The sequence below is a fragment of the Carassius carassius genome, chromosome 22, assembly GCF_963082965.1.
Source record: "Carassius carassius chromosome 22, fCarCar2.1, whole genome shotgun sequence".
NCBI classification, from domain to species: Eukaryota; Metazoa; Chordata; class Actinopteri; order Cypriniformes; family Cyprinidae; genus Carassius; species Carassius carassius.
In genome coordinates, this window is record NC_081776.1 from 2444131 (window position 1) to 2466807 (window position 22677).

A 22677-nucleotide genomic window follows, 5' to 3' on the forward strand; every position below is an offset into this window, starting at 1 on the left:
AATTTGCTCTATTTACGAGGTTATTTCATATTTTGATTTGATTTCACTTAGAAAGCAGCACTCTATGTACTGTAGTTAGTAGCTCACTAGGTATGTTTGCCTTCTGCATTAGGCCTTATCTAGTGTTGACTGAACACTTAACATAACATGTCTCCATCCCGTTTGGCAGCTCATATTTTAAGATCTCGCTCCTCCAGTTTCTGTTTGTTCTGTAAATATCACTAAGCATTTACCCCAGTGGACTGTCTCTGATGTCCACTCTGAACACGTTAGCACACCCGCCAATGCCATCTAGTCCAGTCCCGTTACGGATCATTATATAGATGCTTTTCATTACGCTTTTGCATTAGCACACTTACTATTATCTGTGTCTGTTTTTGACTGTGCATTTGGAATGAAGCGTGTCTTGGCATCTGCTAGCAGTTGTTCTCTGTGATTTTTACCCCCTGCTGGAGACAAAGATACACATGAGTGCTCAGCCTTTGAGGATTCTTCTTCTGTTCGCCTGTGTGTGTGCGTGTGTTCACAGGACTGAGCGTGTTGTGTGTGCTTGTTTCTGTTAATTGAGTAGGAGCTTTCATTTTTAGATTCTAATTAAGGAAAGTTGTAAATCTGTCTCTGAGTGTGAGCATGTGTCCTTATCAGCTGCTAATTATGCTTCCAGCATCTGAGAACTCTTGGTGTGTGTGTGTGTGTGTGTGTGTGTGTGTGTGTGTGTGTGTGTGTGTGTGTGTGTGTGTGTGTGTGTGTGTGTGTGTGTGTGTGTGTGTGTGTGTGTGTGTGTGTGTGTGTGTGTGTGTGTGTGTGTGTGTGTGTGTGTGTGTGTGTGTGTGTGTGTGTGTGTGTGTGTGTGTGTGGAGGTCTCAGGGTTTCTGTGATACCTTGTCAAATTCAAGATGCCTGCATTGTGAACAGCAAATACACGTGTCCTGTAATAATGATTTTTCAAAGTTAAATAAATAATACAGATTATTATTGTTCATTTGACAAAGAAATACTCTTTCAGTGTTTCTATTTCAAAATGTCATCCCTAAATATTACTTGCAATTTTTTTGTAATTACTTGTGAAATTTGCCAGCAATTTCTGACTCAAAAATGTTCCTACATCACGTTTCTATTCTTTGATTTGAACATCAAAAAACGACCTAGGGTCGGAAAATATTTAGCTCCTATTTTCTGACACTTTTATTGATGGATTTAATATATTGTAAAAATAAATACCTTTTTTATTATTATTTTATTATTATTATTTATTTTATTGTTATTTTCACATTTAAATTGTAATTAAAGGCAGTATAACAAATAATACAAATGCTTCAACCATTTAAATACTTTTCACATTGCAGTAATTATTTAAATTTAGTTTAATATTCAATTATTATTTGTATTTTTTTATTAAATATAGCAATATTTATTCATTTTATAATTTAGATTTTTTTGTAATTTGATTGTCGTGTGAAAAATGTTCCTGGCATGATTTATCAATTTATTTATCTATTTATTTTTGTTAAATGTCATTGTGTTATTGTTGTTATTACATTATTCCATTACTAATAAATCTGTATAAAACGTAATTTTTTTTTTTTTTTGATGATGATGACTTTATTGTACAAACTAGGCCTCACAGCAGGTGTTGTTACAGTTCTGAAGGTTTTAAATTGTGTAAAAAGACCAAAAATTGGTTTAAAACAGTTGATTGTTATAACTAGAGAGACTTCAAACTACAGACCTGGTTCATCTCTGACTTACCTTGCCTTTCCCTCTCTCTCTCTCTCTCTCTCTCTCTGTTCCCATCTGATGTGTGTTGTTTCCAGATGTACATCCAGACCACCACCCTCACCATCTCTCTCAGCCTCAGCGCGTCTGTGTCTCTGGGGATGCTGTACATGCCCAAAGTCTACATCATCATCTTCCACCCGGAGCAGAACGTGCCCAAACGCAAGCGCAGCTTCAAAGCCATCGTCACTGCTGCCGCCATGTCAGGGAAACTCGTACAGAAGGGAAGCGACCGGCCCAACGGGGAAGTGAAGACCGAGCTTTGTGAGAGCATGGAGACCAACAGTGAGTATTTCACCCATGTAGACCGAATTAAGCAATTTTCATACAGAAACCTTTCAAGACACACTTAACCTTGAGCACTTGGTCACAATGTTAATAAGAAGCTGTAATGGAAAGACACAAAAAACAGACTGCTTTTATTCATTCCAATTGCTTTACGGAATAGCTCACTCAGAAAAGTCTTTTTCTTCTAATTTTTTAGATAAAGTTTCGCCTTAAATCGAATGCCATGATTCCTTTCAGAGCCAGCTGCTTTGATTCAAGGCTTAACGTTTTTTATTAATGTGGAAAATGAATAGGAAATTTGCTTTGATAATCCAGTGCTGCTGTGGTCACTGTTAGCGTCGCATTTTTTCCTCCTCATGTTCAATAAATGTTCCTGCTGTATGTAGAACAGCTATTTAGTATTGTATACTTTCACAAGTATTGTTGAAAGACCAAAAGTTTACCGCTGAGATGTTTGCTGGAGTGTTATAACAGTGTTTGCGGTTTGATTAGCATATCCAACTAGCTGCGTTATTTGCCAGCTTGATCAATTTCCGGCTCTTTTGGAATTTTTTTTTTTTTTTTTTACATTATTTTGTTCTCCAAAGTGCAGGATTATGCAGTGTTGAAAATGTAATCACTCAGAAGTGATCCAAGGCTTTGAGGGGAAATAAGCCCATTTTAAGTCATCAAGCCAATTACTTTGTTCTGTGCTGCAGGGGATGCTTTGCCTTATGAAACATTAAAGCGCAACTCATGTTTCTGTATCAAGACCACCCAAAACTTTTGCAGACTAAATTAGACAAGTTTTTATTTGATCCTTGGCCTTTGTGATCATTTTATTTAGAAAGGATTTGGAGGAGGGAACAGAAATGAAGGCAGCCAGTAGTGTTGGAGTTTTAAAATTCATTTTAGTGACACAGATTTGTTCTGTAACCCTTTACACAATGTTCTTGCTAACTTTCCTATTAAAGTATCAAAACAAGGAATTCTTCTCTTGGTTTTGCAAACGTTAAGGGCACATTCCATTTTATCATTTTGCAAACATTATGGGAACTCCTCTTTTGAATTTTCTCTGAACATTCTGAAAAGTTTAAAAAGGGTTTAACATTTAAAAACGTTTAACAAACATCCGACTAAAATATTTCTGGAAAATATATTTTTGAAAACATTACAAATATAAATTTTTGTGATCACACTTTTAAAACACTCTCAAATTCCAAATAACTTTGAACGAATGTTCTACTAATGTTTGGAAAGATGTTTGTTCATAACTTTGAGAGAATGTTCGTCAAAGTTCTGAGAATGTTCCCTGTTAGCTGGGTTGAGTGTTATGATGAATTATTGAATTATTTGCTTTAAAAAATCTGAGAGTGTTTATTAAAAACAAAGCGACTACAATGAAGATTTGTTTACCAGCCAAGTTTAAACTTTGTATAACAATATTTTTAAATGCTAAATGATACACTAACTAGATTAGTTTTAAATGGGGCATCTGATGCATTTCCATGTTTTCCTTTTTCTTTAGTGTGTGTTACAGTATGTAGCTGTTTGTGCATTTGGAAGATCTGCGAAGGATCATAGTCGCCCATAAAAATATATATATAGTACAGACCAAAAGTTTGGACACACCTTCTCATTCAAAGAGTTTTCTTTATTTTCATGACTATGGAAATTGTAGAGTCACACTGAAGGCATCAAGGGCTATTTGAGCAAGAAGGAGAGTGATGACCAGGGCTCCACAGTCACCGGACCTGAACCCAATCGAGATGGTTTAGGGGTGAGCTGGACCGCAGACAGAAGGCAAAAGGGCCAACAAGTGCTAAGCATCTCTCGGGGAACTCCTTCAAGACTGTTGGAAGACCATTTCAGGTGACTACCTCTTGAAGCTCATCAAGAGAATGCCAAGAGTGTGCAAAGCAGTAATCAAAGCAAAAGGTGGCTACTTTGAAGAACCTACAATATGACATATTTTCAGTTTTTTGTTATGTATATAATTCCATATATAATTCCACTTGTGTTAATTCATAGTTTTGATGCCTTCAGTGTGAATCTACAATTTTCATAGTCATGAAAATAAAGAAAACTCTTTGAATGAGACGGTGTGTCCAAACTTTTTGTCTATACTGTATATATATATAAATGCCTCGATCAAATGTTACTCGTATATCTATGTCATGTTGAAATTTTTGCATAATGCCGCCCAAATATACAGGCAAAGCAAGAAGGCATTCTTTCAGGTGTGGCAGTAGTGTTGTTGCTGCTATTTTGTGGAGAGGCTGTGTGTTTCTACATGAAAGCAAAAGCACTTTATTTGGCCTTCTGAAAGTGAATGCAATTAGGAATCAGTGGGTAAGATTTATTTACAACACTATTCCAGAACAGTAGACACAAACGTTCGAGTGTTTGCAGTACATTTCATGGAGGACAGTTTCTTGAACCTGAGAGAGTAGAAGGCCGGCTTTGCACAAAAAATGGGGCAATTCCAACTTTACTAGAACAAACAGGCGCTTCTGAATCGGAGCCTGTGAGAATATTATTTGCTATTGACTGTTCACATGTAGAATTTGGTGAAGTTAAGAGTAACGCATATTGTGGGTCGTTCTTACGATCACAAGTGCAAAGATGGATTTTATATTTTCAAATGTAGTAGCCTACCCTCTGTTCTCTGCTTATAACTGGCAGGGAAAAAACGAGAAAATGATTCACTACGTGTTCTTTCACACTGGATGCTCAAGCAGAGCTGAAGCAGCACGAGCCCAATGTGCTTTCACACTGGCGGCATCACATGCAAGTTAATGTTCAGCTCAAGTCACACTTTCAAAGTTGGTTCTGATCAATCGGCTTGCTCCTCTGCATTATCTAAATCTGATTAGGCCTAATCAGAGCACACTTAAGTTCTTTGTTGTGGGAAAAAGTTATATAGATTTTGAAAATGTTCTTCATGCAAGAAAAGATTTTATATATATATATATATATATATATATATATATATATATATATATATATATTAATGGAAGGGTTGTTTAGGGACCCACTTCTATAGAATCGCTGCAAAAAAAAAAAAAAACCTTTTTGGAAGATTTTTATGATATGCAGGTATTGCATATATGGTCGAGTGAATGTGATTCTCCTTTGTATTTTCCCCTCCAGCAGCATCTTCTACCAAGATGACATACGTCAGCTACAGCAATCATGCCATCTGAAGGGAAACACTCTCTGTGGGCGGAGCCGAGGGCGGGGCCCTGTCTGAAGCAGGGTGTCTATCATGTGACATGTCATGCGCAGACAGGCAGATGGACCTGGAATGGGCATCTGAGCATGAGATTTTTATATCGTTCTGCATCAGTCTAAAACCTGCAGCATCCTGAAACATGAACGGGCTTATGGGACCTTCCAGTTAGACTGCTATCCTGCGTTCAACAGCTACCGATCCTGCCATGAACACACACACACACTCACAAAACTGAAGGTGCAGTCTTGCAGTCATACGGAAAAAAATAACTTTCCACAAATAATCGTGTAAACATTCTGCAGGTGGAGACGTTCACGGTAAGCTTTGGAAATGTGGATGTAAAAAATGAGAAAATATATGAAAACTACCAGAGTCAGATGTTTGTTGTTATTGTATTTTTGTGGTCGTGCAGATTTTTTCATTCTTGTCCCACTTTGTCAGAAACCTGCATTCTGAGATGACGTGTCTTGTATTGGCTGACTGAATTGTAACTGTGGGGTTGTGAAGCTGTAAAATACCATGGTTGAAGCATGCTAGTTTTTATACCAAAAAAAAAAATGAAGATTTATTTATAATAAAGGAATGTTTTGCAAATGTGTAGCATTGTTAGATGTCTATTTGACAGTGATATTTTATTTTATTTTATCATCGCTCTCATTCGTAATCAGTCACCACCAGAGGCCAAAATGCAAACTCTATTTTGAATCTTGAGCAAGTCATTGCAGAGGACAAAATTAGCACGGTCACGGAAAACCTGAAAATACCAGAGAACTGGGATTTGTGGGCCAAGAAAAAAAACATATATATAAAAAGTCTGTACACCTATTGGTGTAGACTTAAACATTATAATATCATTTGTATGTAAAAAAGACTGAAATAGTATTTCTGGTAAAACATGCTCCAATAATCTTTGATTTTGTAGTCATTTTATACTCATTTTACAGTGTATTTATTTCATCTGCCAGAAATTGTTTCCTTGTGAAATTCCTGTAAAATTGATTTCTCATCCAGTGATCATGAACAGCTAGAAAAGACAGATTAACCAAAAGATGCATGATCCCTCATAAAGATAAACATTAAATCACTGCACTTGTTTAAAAGTATAGCCTTAAGACTTAAACATTATACATGTAAACATAAGACTAGTGTGATAAAATCATTTGGCTATGCTGTTAACCCTGTACAGCCTGACACACGTTATGCAATGTATTGCAGTTGCTTATATTTATATGCCCAAAAAAGTAAAAAATTCTGATAGCTTGTAATGTAAATAAGTGAGATTTTTATAACAATAGAAAATACAACTTGCCTAAAATGCATATACTGTAAATATCAGTTTTCACTCTATATCTCCCAAAAATGTCTTAGTAAGATGATATTTTCATGCTTTGTTTTATGATCATAGCATTTACATGTTTGCATTTCGCACTAATGAGCATCATGCTTTTTAATCCCAAATCGTGCACTAAAACAGACTATTATGATACTCTAAATACATCCTTAATTCAAAACAGTTCCAGTCAAACTGTTTTCCCAAGCAGGGAACTGTGAATTCAGATGAGTATATCTGTGCCTCTCTGTGTTTTTCATCCTCAACTTTGCTTCTCGCCCGACCCGTGGAAAGCTATTTTTGTGTGTGTTAGTTTTGCCTAATAAGATTTAGCAGCAGTGAAAACAGAATAATTGTGAGTAGAAGCGCCAATTTATTGTTTGCGGGGCCCAGAATGGCCGTCCCCAAAGGAGGATGAGGCGGGAAATAAGTTTAATCTCTAGACTTCCAGCTGCCAGACAGAAACACAATTGCACCCGAATATGAATGTAGAAATAGATTTTGTCAGTTGTTTTATGAGACGAAATCTCTCTGGGGAACCTGTATGAAAGAGACACTTATGAGTGAGACAAGCTCCAAAATCTCATGCTGAACACTGCGTTTATTGTCTTTTGCTTCTCAGAAATATTCAGGAATTAATTAGGTATGTATGTTGATATCTTTATTTTTTTTTTTCATGGATTAAAAATGTATTTTATTTTAATTTTAACTATTTGTATAGTGAATTCTGATTGGTTTACTTTTTTTAATTTATTTGCATGTTTTTTTCCCCTTGCATTTATGTAACCATCTAGAGCAGCATTTATACTGCTTAGAATGTAATATTATGTTTATTCTCACGTGCAGATAATTTTCTTCCCTAATATCGCGAAATCTTAAACTTCCCTAAAAAATTTCAGTTTTGTGGCCGTCTTTTTCAAAATGTCAATCCAGTAATGCTGCGTCTCATTGTTCTGTTGTTTTTTTTTCACAGCTTTGTGATTTTTCTCCCTCAGCATCGGTACAAGACAGTGAACATATGAATGGCTCCAATGTGTTTAGAAAAACACCACACATGGGATGAGCGAGCTGTCAGAAATTGCATAGCTGTCAATCATTTTGTCTCCCTGAATAGCATCGAGATGGAAGTGTTACTGGTGCTTCATCTGGTTAATTACGATCGGAGTGCTTGGGATTTAACGGCATATGAACACACACATGGCATATATGATACAGAATCGTACCACTGAAAACCATCAGTAACTTTTATTATAATAAATGTAAATGCTTGTTTCCTAAAATAACTTACTAAAATAATCTGCATGATAGTTTCTCACCATGTCTTTGAACGTTTAGGAGTAAACAGGCTATTTTTATGTCGCTGTCCCTTTAAGACTTCGCATGTGAGCTTCTGTGCTTTGGTCTGCTCTCACAGTTCTGCAGGTTGCAAGGCTGTTTGGATTCAGTAAAGTTGGCACCATCTCATCTTCATTTCTTACATGGCGGACATATAAAGATCTGCAGTGAAGTTTCCATACAATCAAGAGCAGTATAAGGTTTGGCAAACATTTTTACTCTTATGGTTAGTTCTTCACAGTATCTATCCTTTATCTATTACCTCATGTGACTAAAAAAAAAAAAAAACAAACAAAAAAAAAAACACCAAGGGTTGATGTGTAAATATGGCTGGTCATGTGTTAATGTTTTGAAAATAAGTTGTTTTTTTGCTACTTACTTTCAATAGATGCCGTGGATGAAAGTTACAGAATATTTTCATAGTACATTTCACCATTTTATCCCAAAACATAAAGATAAGTTTGGTTCAAATTTTTCCGTTGAAGAAATTTTGCATTCAATCAATTGCTCACAAATGGATCCTCTGCAGTGAATGGGTGCCGTCAGAATGAGAGTCAAAAAAGCTGATAAAAACATCACAATACTCCACAAGCAAGTATTGTGAAGTGAAAAGTTAGATGTTTGTAAGATACAAATCCATCATTAAAGTGGTTTTAACTTCAAACCTTTGCTTCCTACTAAAATATGAGTCTAAAATCCAATATATTGCTTTCTCCAGTGAAAATGTTGTTTTGAGAGAAATATGTACAGATCAAGCAATGTTTAAAAGAAAGAAAGAAAAACATTCTAAACAAATCTCTTAGTGGTCAAATGATAAATCCTGTCAGTTTTGTTTCCTGTTGCTTGATTTATTCTGCATCCCCGTGGATTTTCTGCCCTTCAGGCAATATTCAGTAAACATGGGTGGTCATGTGTTGATGTTTTGAGAATAAGTCTTTTTTTTTCTTCAGTAGACGGTCTTTTTGTGCTGTGGACAATCTAGTTGCATAGTGCATTTGGCTTTTTGATCCCAAAATATCAAGGGAAATTTTATTATAAGTTGCATAGTCTTTTACATGAAATTTTACACGACAGACTTGTCAATCATGCTCTTAAAGCATCAGCATAAACCCCCTCGTCATGTCTTCTCAAAGTGTTCTTGCAGCAGTACAACACGGCAGCCACAGGCACGCTGTATGTGGGCTTGCAGACACAGGATCAGTTCACAGAATCTTTATCATCTTGACAGCATCAGTGAGAAATGGCCGCACGCTGCAAAAATCCCAAAGCTGGCAGTGAACTGTGCTCGTGAAGCTCTGGTTTGTCATGCTCGGCTGAGGTCGTGTTCCCTCCATGCAAGAGAAACTGAAGAATGTGCAGGGTTATGGTTGAGGTGTTTTTTTTTTCTGCAAATATGGAAACATTTTTATAGAGAGCCTCTGATGTATGAGCTTAGAAATATCAAGGAGATATTGAAACATTTCTTATGAGGTGCATATGCAGAAATTCTGTTTAATTTATTTTTATTAAATGTATTGTTTAAAAAAATCTATCCTATTCTTGTTAAACCATTTACATTATTTTATACAACAATGTGCGTTTAATAAACATTTTTATTAATTAAAAAATATATACAAAATAAAACATTACATTTAATGACAGTACAACAAATACCTTTTAAATAATTTACATTGTTAATATTTCATACTTAATTTTTTTTTTTTAACACGAATTTGCATAACAGTTATGAGAACTGAGACTCTAAAAGGAATCTTTCACCCTGAGGCCATCCAAGATGTAGATGAGTTTGTTTCATCTTTTTTTCTTCTTTTCGCTTCTCAAGACATTAACTGATGGACTGGAGTGCTGTGGATTGCTTGTGGATTATTGTGAGGATTTTATCAGCTGTTTGGACTCTTAATCTGATGGCACCCATTCACTACAGAGGATAAAATGGAAAGCAAATGATATAAAGCTAAATTTATCCAAATGTGTTCTGATGAAGAAACAAACTCGGATGGCCTGGGGGTAAGTAAATGTTCAGCAAATTACGTTTTTTTGGGGGTGAACTGTTCGTTTAATGGTCTAAAAATAGTTTAAGGCATTTGTTCATATGGATTCAGTGTGGGTGTCCAAAAACTAAGATTCTGAAGGTCCTTGAGGAGGAAGTAAATTATAAAGACAAAACACCTTTTGTTCTTGAGGAGTCATTGACCTTTTACCATAAAATGTGCAAAATTTATGAAAATCCCTTCGGTTTCATGTCTGGTTGCTTGATGAATTCTGCTCCCCTCCATATTTTCTGACCTTCAGGCGATATTCAGGGTTATTGATTTAAGTCCAGTGCTTTGGACTGTGACACTTTCAAGCTGCACACCAAAATATGCAGAAGCATCTCAGCAGAAAGCCTCCCTTTAAATTCCCTGCTGGTCATTTGGAAAAGTGGACATAAACACACTTCCCGGAAAATGCACAAAAATCCTTGCTTTGAAACACAAGAATGTTTGTTAGAAGGCTCTGCTGTCAATTATGATTGGGTAATATTTATTTTGGCATGTAAAATATAAGCATCTGTGTGTATTTGCATCTGTGCACCAGGGTTATTATAGTAAATCTCCAAAAGACACTTAGGCAACATTTCTCATTTTCATTTAGTTAAATGTTCCTAAAATAAAATTAATAAAAACTAAAATTGTAATAATAATAAAAACTATTTAAAAATAGCACAAACAAACAAACAAAAATTGTTTAACTTGATGTACTAAAATAATATAAATAAAAAACAAACAAACAAACAAACAAAAACTAAATAAAAAACATGGCCAAAACACACAAAAAAATCACTAAAATAAATAAAGATATATATTAATGCACTAAAATAACTAAAAATTTACTAGAAATTTGATAAAAAAGCTACATAAAAAAATTATATAAATGACAAAACACAGAACAAAATTACTAAAATAACTAAAACTGAAATAAAATTAATTAATAACCTAAAAAACTATGTACTGTAGCTTAAATTAAAATAAAAAACTATTAAAAAATAAAAAAATAAAATTGAAATGGAACTGGAAAATATAAAAATGAAAAGAATCTAGAATAATAATAAAAACTATTATCATATTTAAAAGATATTTAAATAACTGATTTAAAAACAAATGAATAAATACTGCTCTGAAGGTCTGAGTGCATGTAAGGCATGTTTAAACCTCCAGTCTTTTTCAGGATTATCAGCTACTTTCATCTCTTTAAAAGCTACTGTAGTTTTGCTTTAAAAGCAGTGGTCTGTTATCGTAATGACTCCAGACCTGGTCAAATGTGATCCTCAAAGTACCCACAGCAATTTTCCACACATAAAACTTTTCAGGCCTAACGGGATTTCTCCTCTAATGGCAGACGTGAGGGACAGCAATGCAGTTCGGCTCCATTTACAAAGCGCCGAGAGCCTTTTCACTGCGAGCCCTGACTCATGGGCAGAGTGTTTTGAACACGGAGGGCATGTCGTCAGTCATGCTCTTTGGTGAAGTTTTAATGAAGGTGCCGCTTTTGGTCTCCGAGTCCACGGGGCTCTTAGAGACCGTGTTCCTGGACTGTGTATTGATGATCCTGCCAAATGGGTATCTTTGAGCTGAATGGTTCGACCCGTTTCACCGTGATCCATTGTGCGATATTTCATTCATCTCGGGGCTGAGAGATAGAGAAAGGTGGGGATGATTGAAAAACGAGATGTGGATGACATTGCTCGGTAACAAGGGCAGATCTGGTCGGAGCCATCAGGGTCGAGTGGGTAGATGTTCACAGCACATTCATAAAGCATAAGAACTAAATGTACTCTACAGTAACCAGCCGTGAAGGGGGAAACATGTCACTGATGTACGACTCATTCTAAAGTTTGTGCGTCCTGTCAGCTTCTGTCAAATGGTTTTCAGTTTTAGCAGCACTGCAGAAACTACTTATGATTTTCAGTAAGTTCAATTACAGGCAAGAAATCTTAGCATTAAAAATGGTCAGTTTACACTCTATCACCAGTATGACTAGAAATATACATATTTTGCATTTGTATGTTGGAGCAAAGAAAATCAGTGATGAGTTAATAAAAATATCATGCAAAGAATATAACACCAAATTAACAATGCAAAAATATTGTTTTTAATAGAGAAACAGCTAAAAAGAATGCAGAAAGCTATTTTGGTGTGTTTTGTCATTTTTTTTAAATTAAAGTTTTTAATTTGTTTTTTATTTGTTTTGTTTTTTAGGTTTTAATCTTTTTGTTTCAGTTATACTTTAAGTTATTTTAGTACATTAGTATATAGTTTTAGTTATTTTACCAATTTAGCTAGTCATTTCTACATCTGGTTAACTAAATTTGAAATGTTGCCTTGGCAGTTAGCTAAAATAATTAATGAACAATTCACAAGCAATGTCTTTGAAGAAGTAACATCTAAAAATAATGTTATCGTTATATTTAATATTTGCTTTAATTTACCATTTTCTTGTCAACCAATTTTTTTGTCTACTAAAATTAGATGCTCGTATATCCCATAAATGACACTTTTATAGTACTTTTTTGTAGTAGTTTTAGTCTGTGTGTGTGTCAGTATTCTGTCATATGCTCTATATATTGTATAGAAAAGAGCAGCATAAACATTCATCATTTATTTTTTTTACATTTGTTTTTCCACAGAAGTAAGAAATTCAATAAATGCAGCCTTCGTGAGCAAAACAGAATTTTTTTTTCTTTCTTTTTTTGTGTTCATGAGACACTCACGGCTGACAGGGAAGCTGTAAAGGTGTTTTATAATTTTTGATCGTTGTAAATCAAATGCACCATGTGACCTCCTCCGTGTCTGAGAAATTCAGGGAAATGTAGCAATTTGAAAAATGGTGTAATGCAGTACACTCCTTCTCCTGAAGCATGTGGCAAATGCATTAATGTGGAGGGTACTACGTTCATGCACGATGTCTTTGATGCGACACACTGAATAAGTTCAACAAGGGTCCTCGCTGGTGACGGTCACCCAGAGGTTGGCATGGTAGCAGATCTCCTAACAGGCTGATAATGAAGTGCACACTAGTTCTGCTAATATTCAGTGTTGCCCGAGGGTCAGAAAGGTCATCTACTGAGTGTGGACAAGGACCCTGAGGAATGTCAGCTCCAAACGCGACTGAGACCGGGAACGCTTACAATCTTCTTCCATCCTTCTCTCCTGAGACTTGTCTGAAATGTCATTACTCATGCAGCTGTTGTGAAATTAGCATTTATGCCCATGAAAAAATATCATTGTGGGCTGGAATGGCACTTATTCAAAACATAATGAGAACCTTTCTCTTGTAGTTTTGCAAGAAAATGGTGTGCCGTGATTTTGCCGTCAGTGATTTGTGTTCAAAATGAAACCCCTTATGAGACAGTAGGCAGTATTTCAGAGTATAAACCTACTTATTCACCATCAAACAGAGTCCAGCTTAACTAGCTGGTCCTTGCTCTGCAATAGTAGCATTTGTATTCAAATTAAGTTATTGCAAAGTAAATGATTTTCTCTCAGCGTTCTGTTTGAGGAATCAGCAGCAAGCAAACTAGACTTTCACAAACAGAGCAGTAGATTCTGATATTTTTCTATCTATTATATAATCTCTACTTGATGCTTTGAAAAGGGAATGATATCTGATCAAGTGCATACAAGTTTTATGTCAGTTTTCTGCACTATTCTGTCTTTGAGTTCACATTTATTTGTGCTAAACTTTGTTTTTTGTGTATGATTTTGTATTTGTGTTTCTGTCATATAATGCAGTGTTCCTGCATTAAGGACATAAGACTGTATAATAAACCGATTGGAAAACAGTGTTTATTGAATTATTTAAACCAACAGTAATGTTTATAGCACAACTTAATGAAATTATTCACCAACAAGTAAAACATGTAGAAAAGTAAGATGGCTTGTATGATATATATTATATAGTAATATGGTATATTATTTCTCCTCACATAAAACTCTAAATTCAGATCTGCAGTCTTTATCACACCATTTATATTGACCTTTCACCTTCTCTAAGGCACCACAGTGCTGGGACACTTGATGTTCTGGTGGACTTCCTTCTTTCCAGTTGGTCCAGTTTCCCACACTGAGCCCATTGTACCAGATCCAGAATCCGAAAAGTCGACTCTGTCTAAGCCCCACCCACACTGGCTCTGAAATATTCTGTCTTTTTATTTCTCGCTCTGTTTCTATCTGATCATCCTCCGACTCAATGCGCAGTAGTCCAGAAAAGTTACTGCTGCAGTAATCCAGAGCTTCCTCCCAGGACATTTTACCCGGACTCACATGAATGAAGCTTTCTGAACAGAAGGAAAAAAAATATTAGTTAGATGCATTGATTTCTTGAAGCATACAGTAGGCTTTGAAATGTTGAATTCTGGCAAAAAGAAAAAAAATATATTATATATAGGGAAAAAACATGTAAAACTAGTGAAATACCTTGAATTAAAACGGCATGTCGTGCTAAATAAGAATTCTATTTCTATTTCAATACAAGTCTTGTCTTACTGTAACAAAAGGCATATCGATCATTGTTGTCTTCACTTTTACTCCAACTCCCATCTTGATTCAAAAATATATAATCTCCGCTCAGTTCTCCTACATAGTTTCTGTAAGCAGATTGTCCTCCATCAGACCATTCCACACTGTCCTCCAGCAGGCCGATCCAGAAAGGATTATTACTCTCTTTTCCTTCATTCCATACCTTTTCATTTTCCTCTTCATTACTGATGCTGACTAAATCAGTGTGATTCTCTCTGCAGTACAGCTGAGCCTCAAACCAGGTTTTCGTTTGAAGGATTAATTTATATAACGCTCGCTCAACATCTGTATGGATGCAAGAATATGTTATATATTTTGTTTACGTATATTTAACTATTTACAGGGTAGTATTTTATTACCTTGCTTATAACACATGAAGTGTCTTGTCACAGTACATGTGAGAAATTCCCAGTCTCCATTTGCCTTCATAGCAGCACAGCGTGAATCCGTATAACTTGTAAAGTTTCGGCCAAATGTGACCTCATCACCATTTGACCATTTCTTACAGCGACTATTTCCTATCTTTGCACCGATCCATCCATTAGGGAGATCAATAGCATTAATGAGCAGTTTCTTTAATTCTATATTGTCTTGTTGGTCATAAACTGTGGCGAGGTCAGTGTAGTTTGGTGTGCATGCATTCACTGCAGCATCTCTGGTGAATCTTTCATTTGTTAGATGGAATTGTCTTAGTCGTCCTTTAGCATTTGAAAGAGGAAAAGCTGAGGAGAAATATTCAGTTTTTAGCACCATACCATCTAATGGAATACATGCTGGAAAACTTATGTGCCATTTTAATAGTAAGTAATAAAAATCCATTTGTGTTGCATGAGGAAAACAAACAAGCAAACTACATTTCAGACAAAGTTAAATACTCACCCCAGAGAAGCAGCAGCACAAGCAGCGACGTCATAGTGATGCTCAGTGTCTTTAAATCAGTCTCTGCTGTTAATCACAGAATCTGTTGTTTTCCAATAAACCATAAAAAAAAAGATCACATAATATAACATACACTAAATGGAAATCAATTTACTTACAGTATTGTGTTCAGTGCAATCATAAAGTGTCTTTACAATATAAAGACAAGAACAATTAATGTGTTTTAAATGTAAAACACTTTTACCAATATTTTGGACTGTTATTACTACAGTATGTACCTGTTTGTAGTGGTGTTATAAAATATCTAATAATGGTTTTCCAAGAGTATTTCTTCCAATTTATTGAAGTAGTCAATTTCTGTTGAAAAGTCTGTTCAGTTGACCAATCTTCACTTGTAAAGATTATTTCACTTCTGTCATCCATTTCTCTTTGATACGAATTGTAGAGTGTGTTTTTATATTTATTGAACTCTTATATATCTGAGAATCTAATATCTACACCTGATGTGTATGCCTTTTTGAGTTAGTCTGTCAATGGGTTCAAGTTGTCTAAGTTTTCCTGTTATATTTTTTTATCACTTTTATCAATTGATCATTTTAAATTCATGCAGATTGAACATTGTGATGTTCTGTAATCAATACTATTGTAGGTAATGTGTGATTTAAAAAGTCAAAGTTTTGTACTTGATGCAACATTTCACAGTTTTAGACAAGTACTGTAAATGCATTTAGGCAAAGGTTATGTGTATGATATATAGGCCTATACTAAATATAAAATTGCATAATCGCTACACTAAAGAAATATTACTGACTGATAATGAAATATTTTACCTATGACACTTCTGATGACATGCATGACAAAAATATGTGTAATAAATCGCAAACAAAACCAAACAGCTTTATTTGTAATGTTAACTCAAACTCTCCCACTAAAGAATCCCTTTTACATTTGTTTTTTAAATATATTATTATTATTATTATTATTATAAAATGTTATAGATCTATGCATGGTGTACTAAAATTGTTAACATGAGCTATTCAAACAGTACAGCTTCAAATCTTAAATTAAAATTAAATTAAATTTATGCATTTAGCAGGCGCTTTTATCCAAAGTGACTTACAGTGCATTCAGGCTATCAATTTTTACCTATCATGTGTTCCCGGGGAATCTAACCCCCAACCTTGCGCTTGATGAGGCAATGCTCTACCAATTGAGCTACAGGAACACAAAATTATAATAATTATTGTCGTTCAGAATGGGATCAAAAGACATCACAGACAATCATGAAATTCTGTTCACAAAACACTATTTCCACACTGATTTTCTCAGCTAGATATGAAAAAAAGGGTATCATTAAATCAGAGATAGCAAAGTTACTTAATTCTTACCTGGTGAGAAGGTTGATGTGCTGGAAGAAACTGAAGACTTTTATATGTAATTCTATAGAGGTCAGGTGCTGACAGGCAAATTGATTCTGGGTACCATAAGTTAATCAGTAACTTCATTTAGGTGTTCATTCAGCTTAGGAGTTTTATCCAGATCATAACAGTAATATTTATGAAGTCGAGTGCTTTATACAGTAAAAATACAACCTAACCAAAACTGAGCTAAATTGTCTTTTATTCAATAAAATGGCATTATTGTTCATAAGATCCAATTCAAATGAAATTGATCAGAAGTGGTGGTTTAAAAAGTAATTTGTGGTGTATAATAATTGTCTTAATATGGTGTGGTTGCACATGTCTGTGTATATTATATTCTTAGAACAAATACTTTGAGAAGTAAAAGTTATACTGGTGGTCAGTGTAACGATTTGTGTAAATAAATGCTTGACGGTCATCTGTGCATATTTACGCATACAGTCTATTAAGCTGAGCAGTGCAAACTAAATAAATTCAAATCTGCAGTTTTGAATTGAGAAAAAAAACATACTACTTCCTGACTACCATCGCTTGTTTCCATCCATTGTTTGCATAAACGTACTGTACTGCCATAGTCAAATATCAATATAATCTATTATGTGTCCATATTCAAATGCACTGGACAATGTCCAGTTCTCATGTGCTTCAACTAATGCACAACATCTTGAACTTTATAAGTTCATGTTTGAGGAATTTATCTGACAAGTTATGATCATTTAAAAAGTTTAACTAACTTAAATCAACATACTTCCCTAGCTGATTGATAACAATAAGAATTTGCTTTTTTTTGTATTAGTTTTCTAAAATGTTGTTTAAATTAGGTATTGTCTAATTAAATATGCATTAGTTTGCTGAAAAACAACAACAACAAAAATCTGAACACTGCATAAAGTCAGGTTCAAAATTCATGCCATTTTGTTGACATTTCAGTGTTTATATATAAATAAAGATGTGTATCGCAATTAAAATCTAAAGACATAAATAGAGAAAATGCAATAAAATAAACAGTTAAATGTATACTTTGGACAATTTCATCCAAAAATGTATATGTAGTTTAAAATAACATCTGAAAACCCAAACAGATCTCGAAATTGACCAGTGAATGAAAAAAACAATGCTTTTGCTTTTGTCTTGCATTAAATGGTAAATTAATAGCTTATCTTAATATTTAATACTTCTCAAAGGGATCTATCTCAGAATCAATACACAGTAATCCATTGAAGTAATGATTGCATTTCTTCAGATTTCTATATTTAAGAGCTAGTGGAGTTTCTTTGCTCTGTTTTGTGATCTCAAGATGGGAAAAACAGCAAAGCCCATGAAAGGGTCTGGATGAGGGTTAAGAGTTGTGATGGATCCCAGACACTGGCCGAGTTTGCTCTCTACATGACTGATGCTTATGTATTCGCTCACACAGGAGACTTAGGCTGGTTGTAAAATGTCTTGCTTGTGTTATTTAATCACAGTGATCAAAGCACATCTTTTCTACTGCCTCAGCATTATATAGGATTGACAATAAGTGCAGTGATGAGTCTGCAGTATGGGATTTAGGGTCTCTGTTGCACAGACCAGCATCACACATGCACAGCCCTCTCCCCAGAGCTTTAAAGGAGTTTTTAACTTTACAAAGCATCTGAAAGTGTGACACTGGTGTAAAATAAGCCTTCTGTGCTGTAGAGTAGTGTAATGCAACATACTGCATGTTAATAAAACTTTGTCTAAGAAAGACTATTATTATTAGGGCTCAAGATATAAGAAGAAAAAATGATCCGCTTTAATATTCTGAGCAGTGTTTAAAAATCACACGGTAAAATATGAAACTGTAATGCCAAAATATGCAAATCTGTTAACCTGGTCATAATAATCTCATTTGTTAGAAATTCCAAAAAAATTACAAACCCTTTCAATGTTTCAAAATCTAGTAAACCTTCAGGGTTTCCTAAACATGTGTAAGTCTCTAAACTTGTTCATACATAAATGTTATGTTTCTGATGATGTCATCAATGCAATTATCCAATCAACCAATCACATGGCAGTTGCTTCGATGCATTTAGGGGTGTGGTCGTGTTCAAGACAATCTCCTGAACTCCAAACTGAATGTCAGAATGGGAAAGAAAGGTGATTTAAGCAATTTTGAGCATGGCATGGTTGTTAGTGCCAGACGGGCTGAGTATTTCACAATCTGCTCAGTTACTGGGATTTTCAGGCACAACCATTTCTAGGGTTTACAAAGATTGGTGTGAAAAGGGAAAAACATCCAGTATGCGATAGTCCTGTGTCGGCGAAAATGCCTTGTTGGTGCTATAGGTCAGAGGAGAATGGGCCGACTGATTCAAGCTAATAGAAGAGCAACTTTGACTGAAATAACCACACGTTACAACCGAGGTATGCAGCAAAGCATTTGTGAAGCCACAACACGCACAACCTTGAGGCGGATGGCCTACAACAGCAGAAGAACCCACCGGTTACCTCTCATCTCCACTACAAATGGGAAAAAGAGGCTACAATTTGCACGAGCACACCAAAATTGGACAGTTGAAGACTGGAAAAATGTTGCCTGGTCTGATGAGTCACGATTTCTGTTGAGACATTCAGATGGTAGAGTCAGAATTTGGCGTAAACCGAATGAGAACATGGATCCATCATGCCTTGTTACCACTCTGCAGGCTGGTGGTGGTGTAATGGTGTGGGGGATGTTTTCTTGGCACACTTTAGGCCCCTTAGTGCCAACTGGGCATCATTTAAATGCCACGGCCCACCTGAGCATTGTTTCTGACCATGTCCATCCCTTTATGACCACCATGTACCCATCCTCTGATGGCTACTTCCAGCAGGATAATGCACCATGTCACAAAGCTCGAATCATTTCAAATTGGTTTCTTGAACATGACAATGAGTTCACTGTACTAAAATGCAATGCATTTTATTATTTATTATGTATTAGTCATAAATATATTAGTCATAAATAGTCAATGTGTTTAATTACACACAGTTCTGTAATATTGTACTCACACAACAAGAGTTCATATAGTCTGCAAAATAAAATAAAAAATCAGGTAAAAGGTTTATAAATAATGGATTGAGATATTCGGTAATGTTGTTTAGACAACTTATGATTAGAGAGCTTGCAGATTTTATGGATTTTTATTTTATTTTATTTTTTATTTTATATTATTTAATTATTTAATTTAATTTGAGACTTTTCTTTAATTTTCATTACTATATTTTGAATACCTTTTTTTTTGTTTTTTTTCTATACTAAAACAAATTATTTAATATTGGTTTAAATCCCTTAACTGTCACTCACATTTTTGAACATAGACTTTATAGTGCACGATTCAAACTTAAATTTTTATAATTCATGAATGAAAACATTTTGTAACATGATACTGATGTACCATTTTCATGGTAATGCAATGTCTGATTTTAAAATAGGTTTTTAAAGGATGGATTTTGAGATTTTAAGTTTTCAGTTGATATATAATTTCTGATGATTTCTAAAGTGTGATAGAGAAAAAGGCAACGAATAAGTCTTTTTTTAAACAAAGTTCAAACTCCTATTATAATGTAGATTTTTGAGGGTGCACTCTTGTCATAAATTAATCTATTACTTTTCTTACATACTTTTTAACAAAAAACATTGGTAAAATATATATTTGGGAGTCTTAGACCCAGGGCCGGCCCTGACCAATTTGCTGCCCTAGGCAAGATTTTACCTGGCGCCCCATGCATCACAGCCCATTTCACCCTGTCATTGTGTTCATGTTTTAGCATACATATATATATATATATATATATATATATATATATATTAGGGTAGTAACGGTTCACAAAATTCATGGTTCGGTTCGATACGATACACTGGTGTCACGGTTCGGTACGGTACGGTTCGGTATGTTTTAGATACAGCAAAAAGAAAAAATTGGCAGATAAATTTCCTTGATTTTTAAAAAATGTTTTATTTATTAAAAATAACAAAGTATGTTTTTTTTTTTTCATTGAACAATGATGGAGCTATTCTTTACCCATCTTCTATGGTGTTTTCTTAGCAGCATACTGTATAAAACAAAAACAGCTCCTTATAAAAAAAAATGAAAATGTTATAACTATAACCTCTTTATATTGAGTGTGTTTTTACTCAATTGGTTCTCTATAGGGCTTATGTTTTTTGGAACAAAGCAGGAATTATGGTCTGCCTGAAATGGGCTCGTGAAGGAATATTGTAACGGGGCTCAATTACAATAAGCATGTTCTTAAAACCTATGTTTTCCACTACAGAGTAAGGCGCTCGTTCACTCAGTACGCGCTGAAGGCTCGTTGCAAAATGGCTAATGCGTTTAACAGACCAGAAATAGAAGATCCTCCAATAACCAACAGGTCTGGTGTTTGGGTGCACTTTGGATTCCCTGTAAGCTATAAGGCCTAAAAAAAAAATTGTTTGGTTCCGGTTTCGACCGACCCTGTCAATTTATGTGCGACCAAATTTATTTTATGAGACTGGGGAAGAACGGTCTTTCACACATCGTTAATTAAATTACAGTTTCCTTTAAATGCTGTTTTACACTTAAGTAATCCGTTAAAAACCATTAAGTATTGCATCAAAACCCTTTAACTGTCAATTCCTAAAGTGAGCTATAACTTAAGGTTTGGAAATCGTAACATTAAGAGAAACACGGGGGGGGGGGCAACAATATATCGCGGAACAGAGAGGGCACTGACAACATGCTGACAGACAGGACATTAACATTACCAGCTTACTTTTAATATGAAACAAAGTCTCATTTGGTTATTTCACCTTTCAAATGTGGTCATTTTTTAAAGAAATGTAAACAATAAATACCGTTTTGTGGCTCTTGAATGTGTCGAACAGATCGCTGTAAGTTACATCATCAGTTAAAACTAACTGATCGTCTCTTGCTTCTAGTTAATTTATAGCATCAAAATCAAATAAACCACATAAATGAACATAACAAAGAATGTTGTTTGACTACAAAAAGATGTCTGTACACTCCGTTTTTCAAGTTCAAATCCTCCATGTTAATCTACTATGAGATCGCCTGTCAAACTCCCGCGAAGGCTTTTTGTGTGTGTGTGTGCGTTTTGCGTGTCTATGGCAACAACAGACTTTAAACGGGAATACAGAATCACTGTCGTAAAAATGTCCGGTACACACATTTAAAATCAGCGCGTGTGTGTGTGTAAAACTGCCACTGGAGAAAAAAATAAATAAATTAAAAAAAAAAAAAAATCCCTACCGACCAATGACCTCAACTGACAACCAACTGGAACCAAACTTTATTTTTTTTTTAGGCCTAATGGTGATGATAGAATGAATGGTAAATAGTAAGGTCTCATATCCACGGCTATAATGTAAATGTAGCCTACCAATCGCCGTGGTGATGTCTTTTGCCCTGTTTGAATCCGTTGGAAATGTCTGTCTAAATGCTGCGGGAATAGTTTGTTGCGTGTGTTTCTCCTTTTTTTCGTCTTTTCCCAGATACTGACACACTTAGGTGTTGTTGGCGTAAATGAGTTGAACTGTTTCAAGTATTCCCGCTGGTGTTTTTTTTTTTTTTTTCGCTGGTGTACCCTAGATGCGACATATCGTTGTTTTTTTTATCCACCACTCTCTTGCCATCACCATTATAGCTTACAGGGAATCCAAAGTGCACCCAAACACCAGACCTGTTGGTTAATGGAGGATTTCCTATTTCTGGTCTGTTAAACGCATTGGCCATTTTGCAACGAGCCTTCAGTGTGTACTGAGTGAGCGAGCGCCTGACTGAGTAGCCTAACATAAACATATAAGTTGGTGTTTTTTTCTTCTTCGAGGGTGTCAGGGGCGTGGCCTGTTACATCGTTTGGGTTATTGGGCTA

The 22677-nt window shown here is 35.1% G+C and overlaps 2 protein-coding genes across 4 annotated transcripts in view; one reads left to right on the top strand and one right to left on the bottom strand.

Moving 5' to 3' along the window:
- Nucleotides 1–5876, top strand: part of LOC132098668 (metabotropic glutamate receptor 8-like) — a 181965-nt gene extending 176089 nt beyond the window's left edge. Inside the window, exons 10-11 of one of the 2 annotated variants that reach the window (XM_059504771.1) lie at nt 1815–2061; nt 5197–5876. In XM_059504771.1, coding sequence (XP_059360754.1) covers nt 1815–2061; nt 5197–5249 — 300 coding nt within the window. In that variant the 3' untranslated portion in view covers nt 5250–5876. The remainder of the gene's footprint in view (nt 1–1814; nt 2062–5196) is intronic. The other variant, XM_059504772.1, reaches the window with a different exon arrangement.
- Nucleotides 5877–13834: 7958 nt separating this feature from the next.
- LOC132098310 (C-type lectin lectoxin-Lio2-like) lies at nt 13835–15970 on the bottom strand. 2 transcript variants are annotated; one of them, XM_059504451.1, is made up of 4 exons: nt 15380–15970; nt 14860–15222; nt 14468–14785; nt 13835–14259 (listed from the first exon to the last, which is right to left on the bottom strand). In XM_059504451.1, exons 1-4 carry the CDS (start codon nt 15411–15413, stop codon nt 13895–13897), a joined length of 1080 nt encoding a protein of 359 aa, XP_059360434.1. In that variant the 5' UTR covers nt 15414–15970; the 3' UTR covers nt 13835–13894. The 2 variants fall into 2 exon arrangements, with proteins under 2 accessions (XP_059360434.1, XP_059360435.1); XM_059504452.1 differs by lacking the exon at nt 14860–15222 and having other exon boundaries at nt 15380–15573.
- Nucleotides 15971–22677: the final 6707 nt, after the last annotated feature.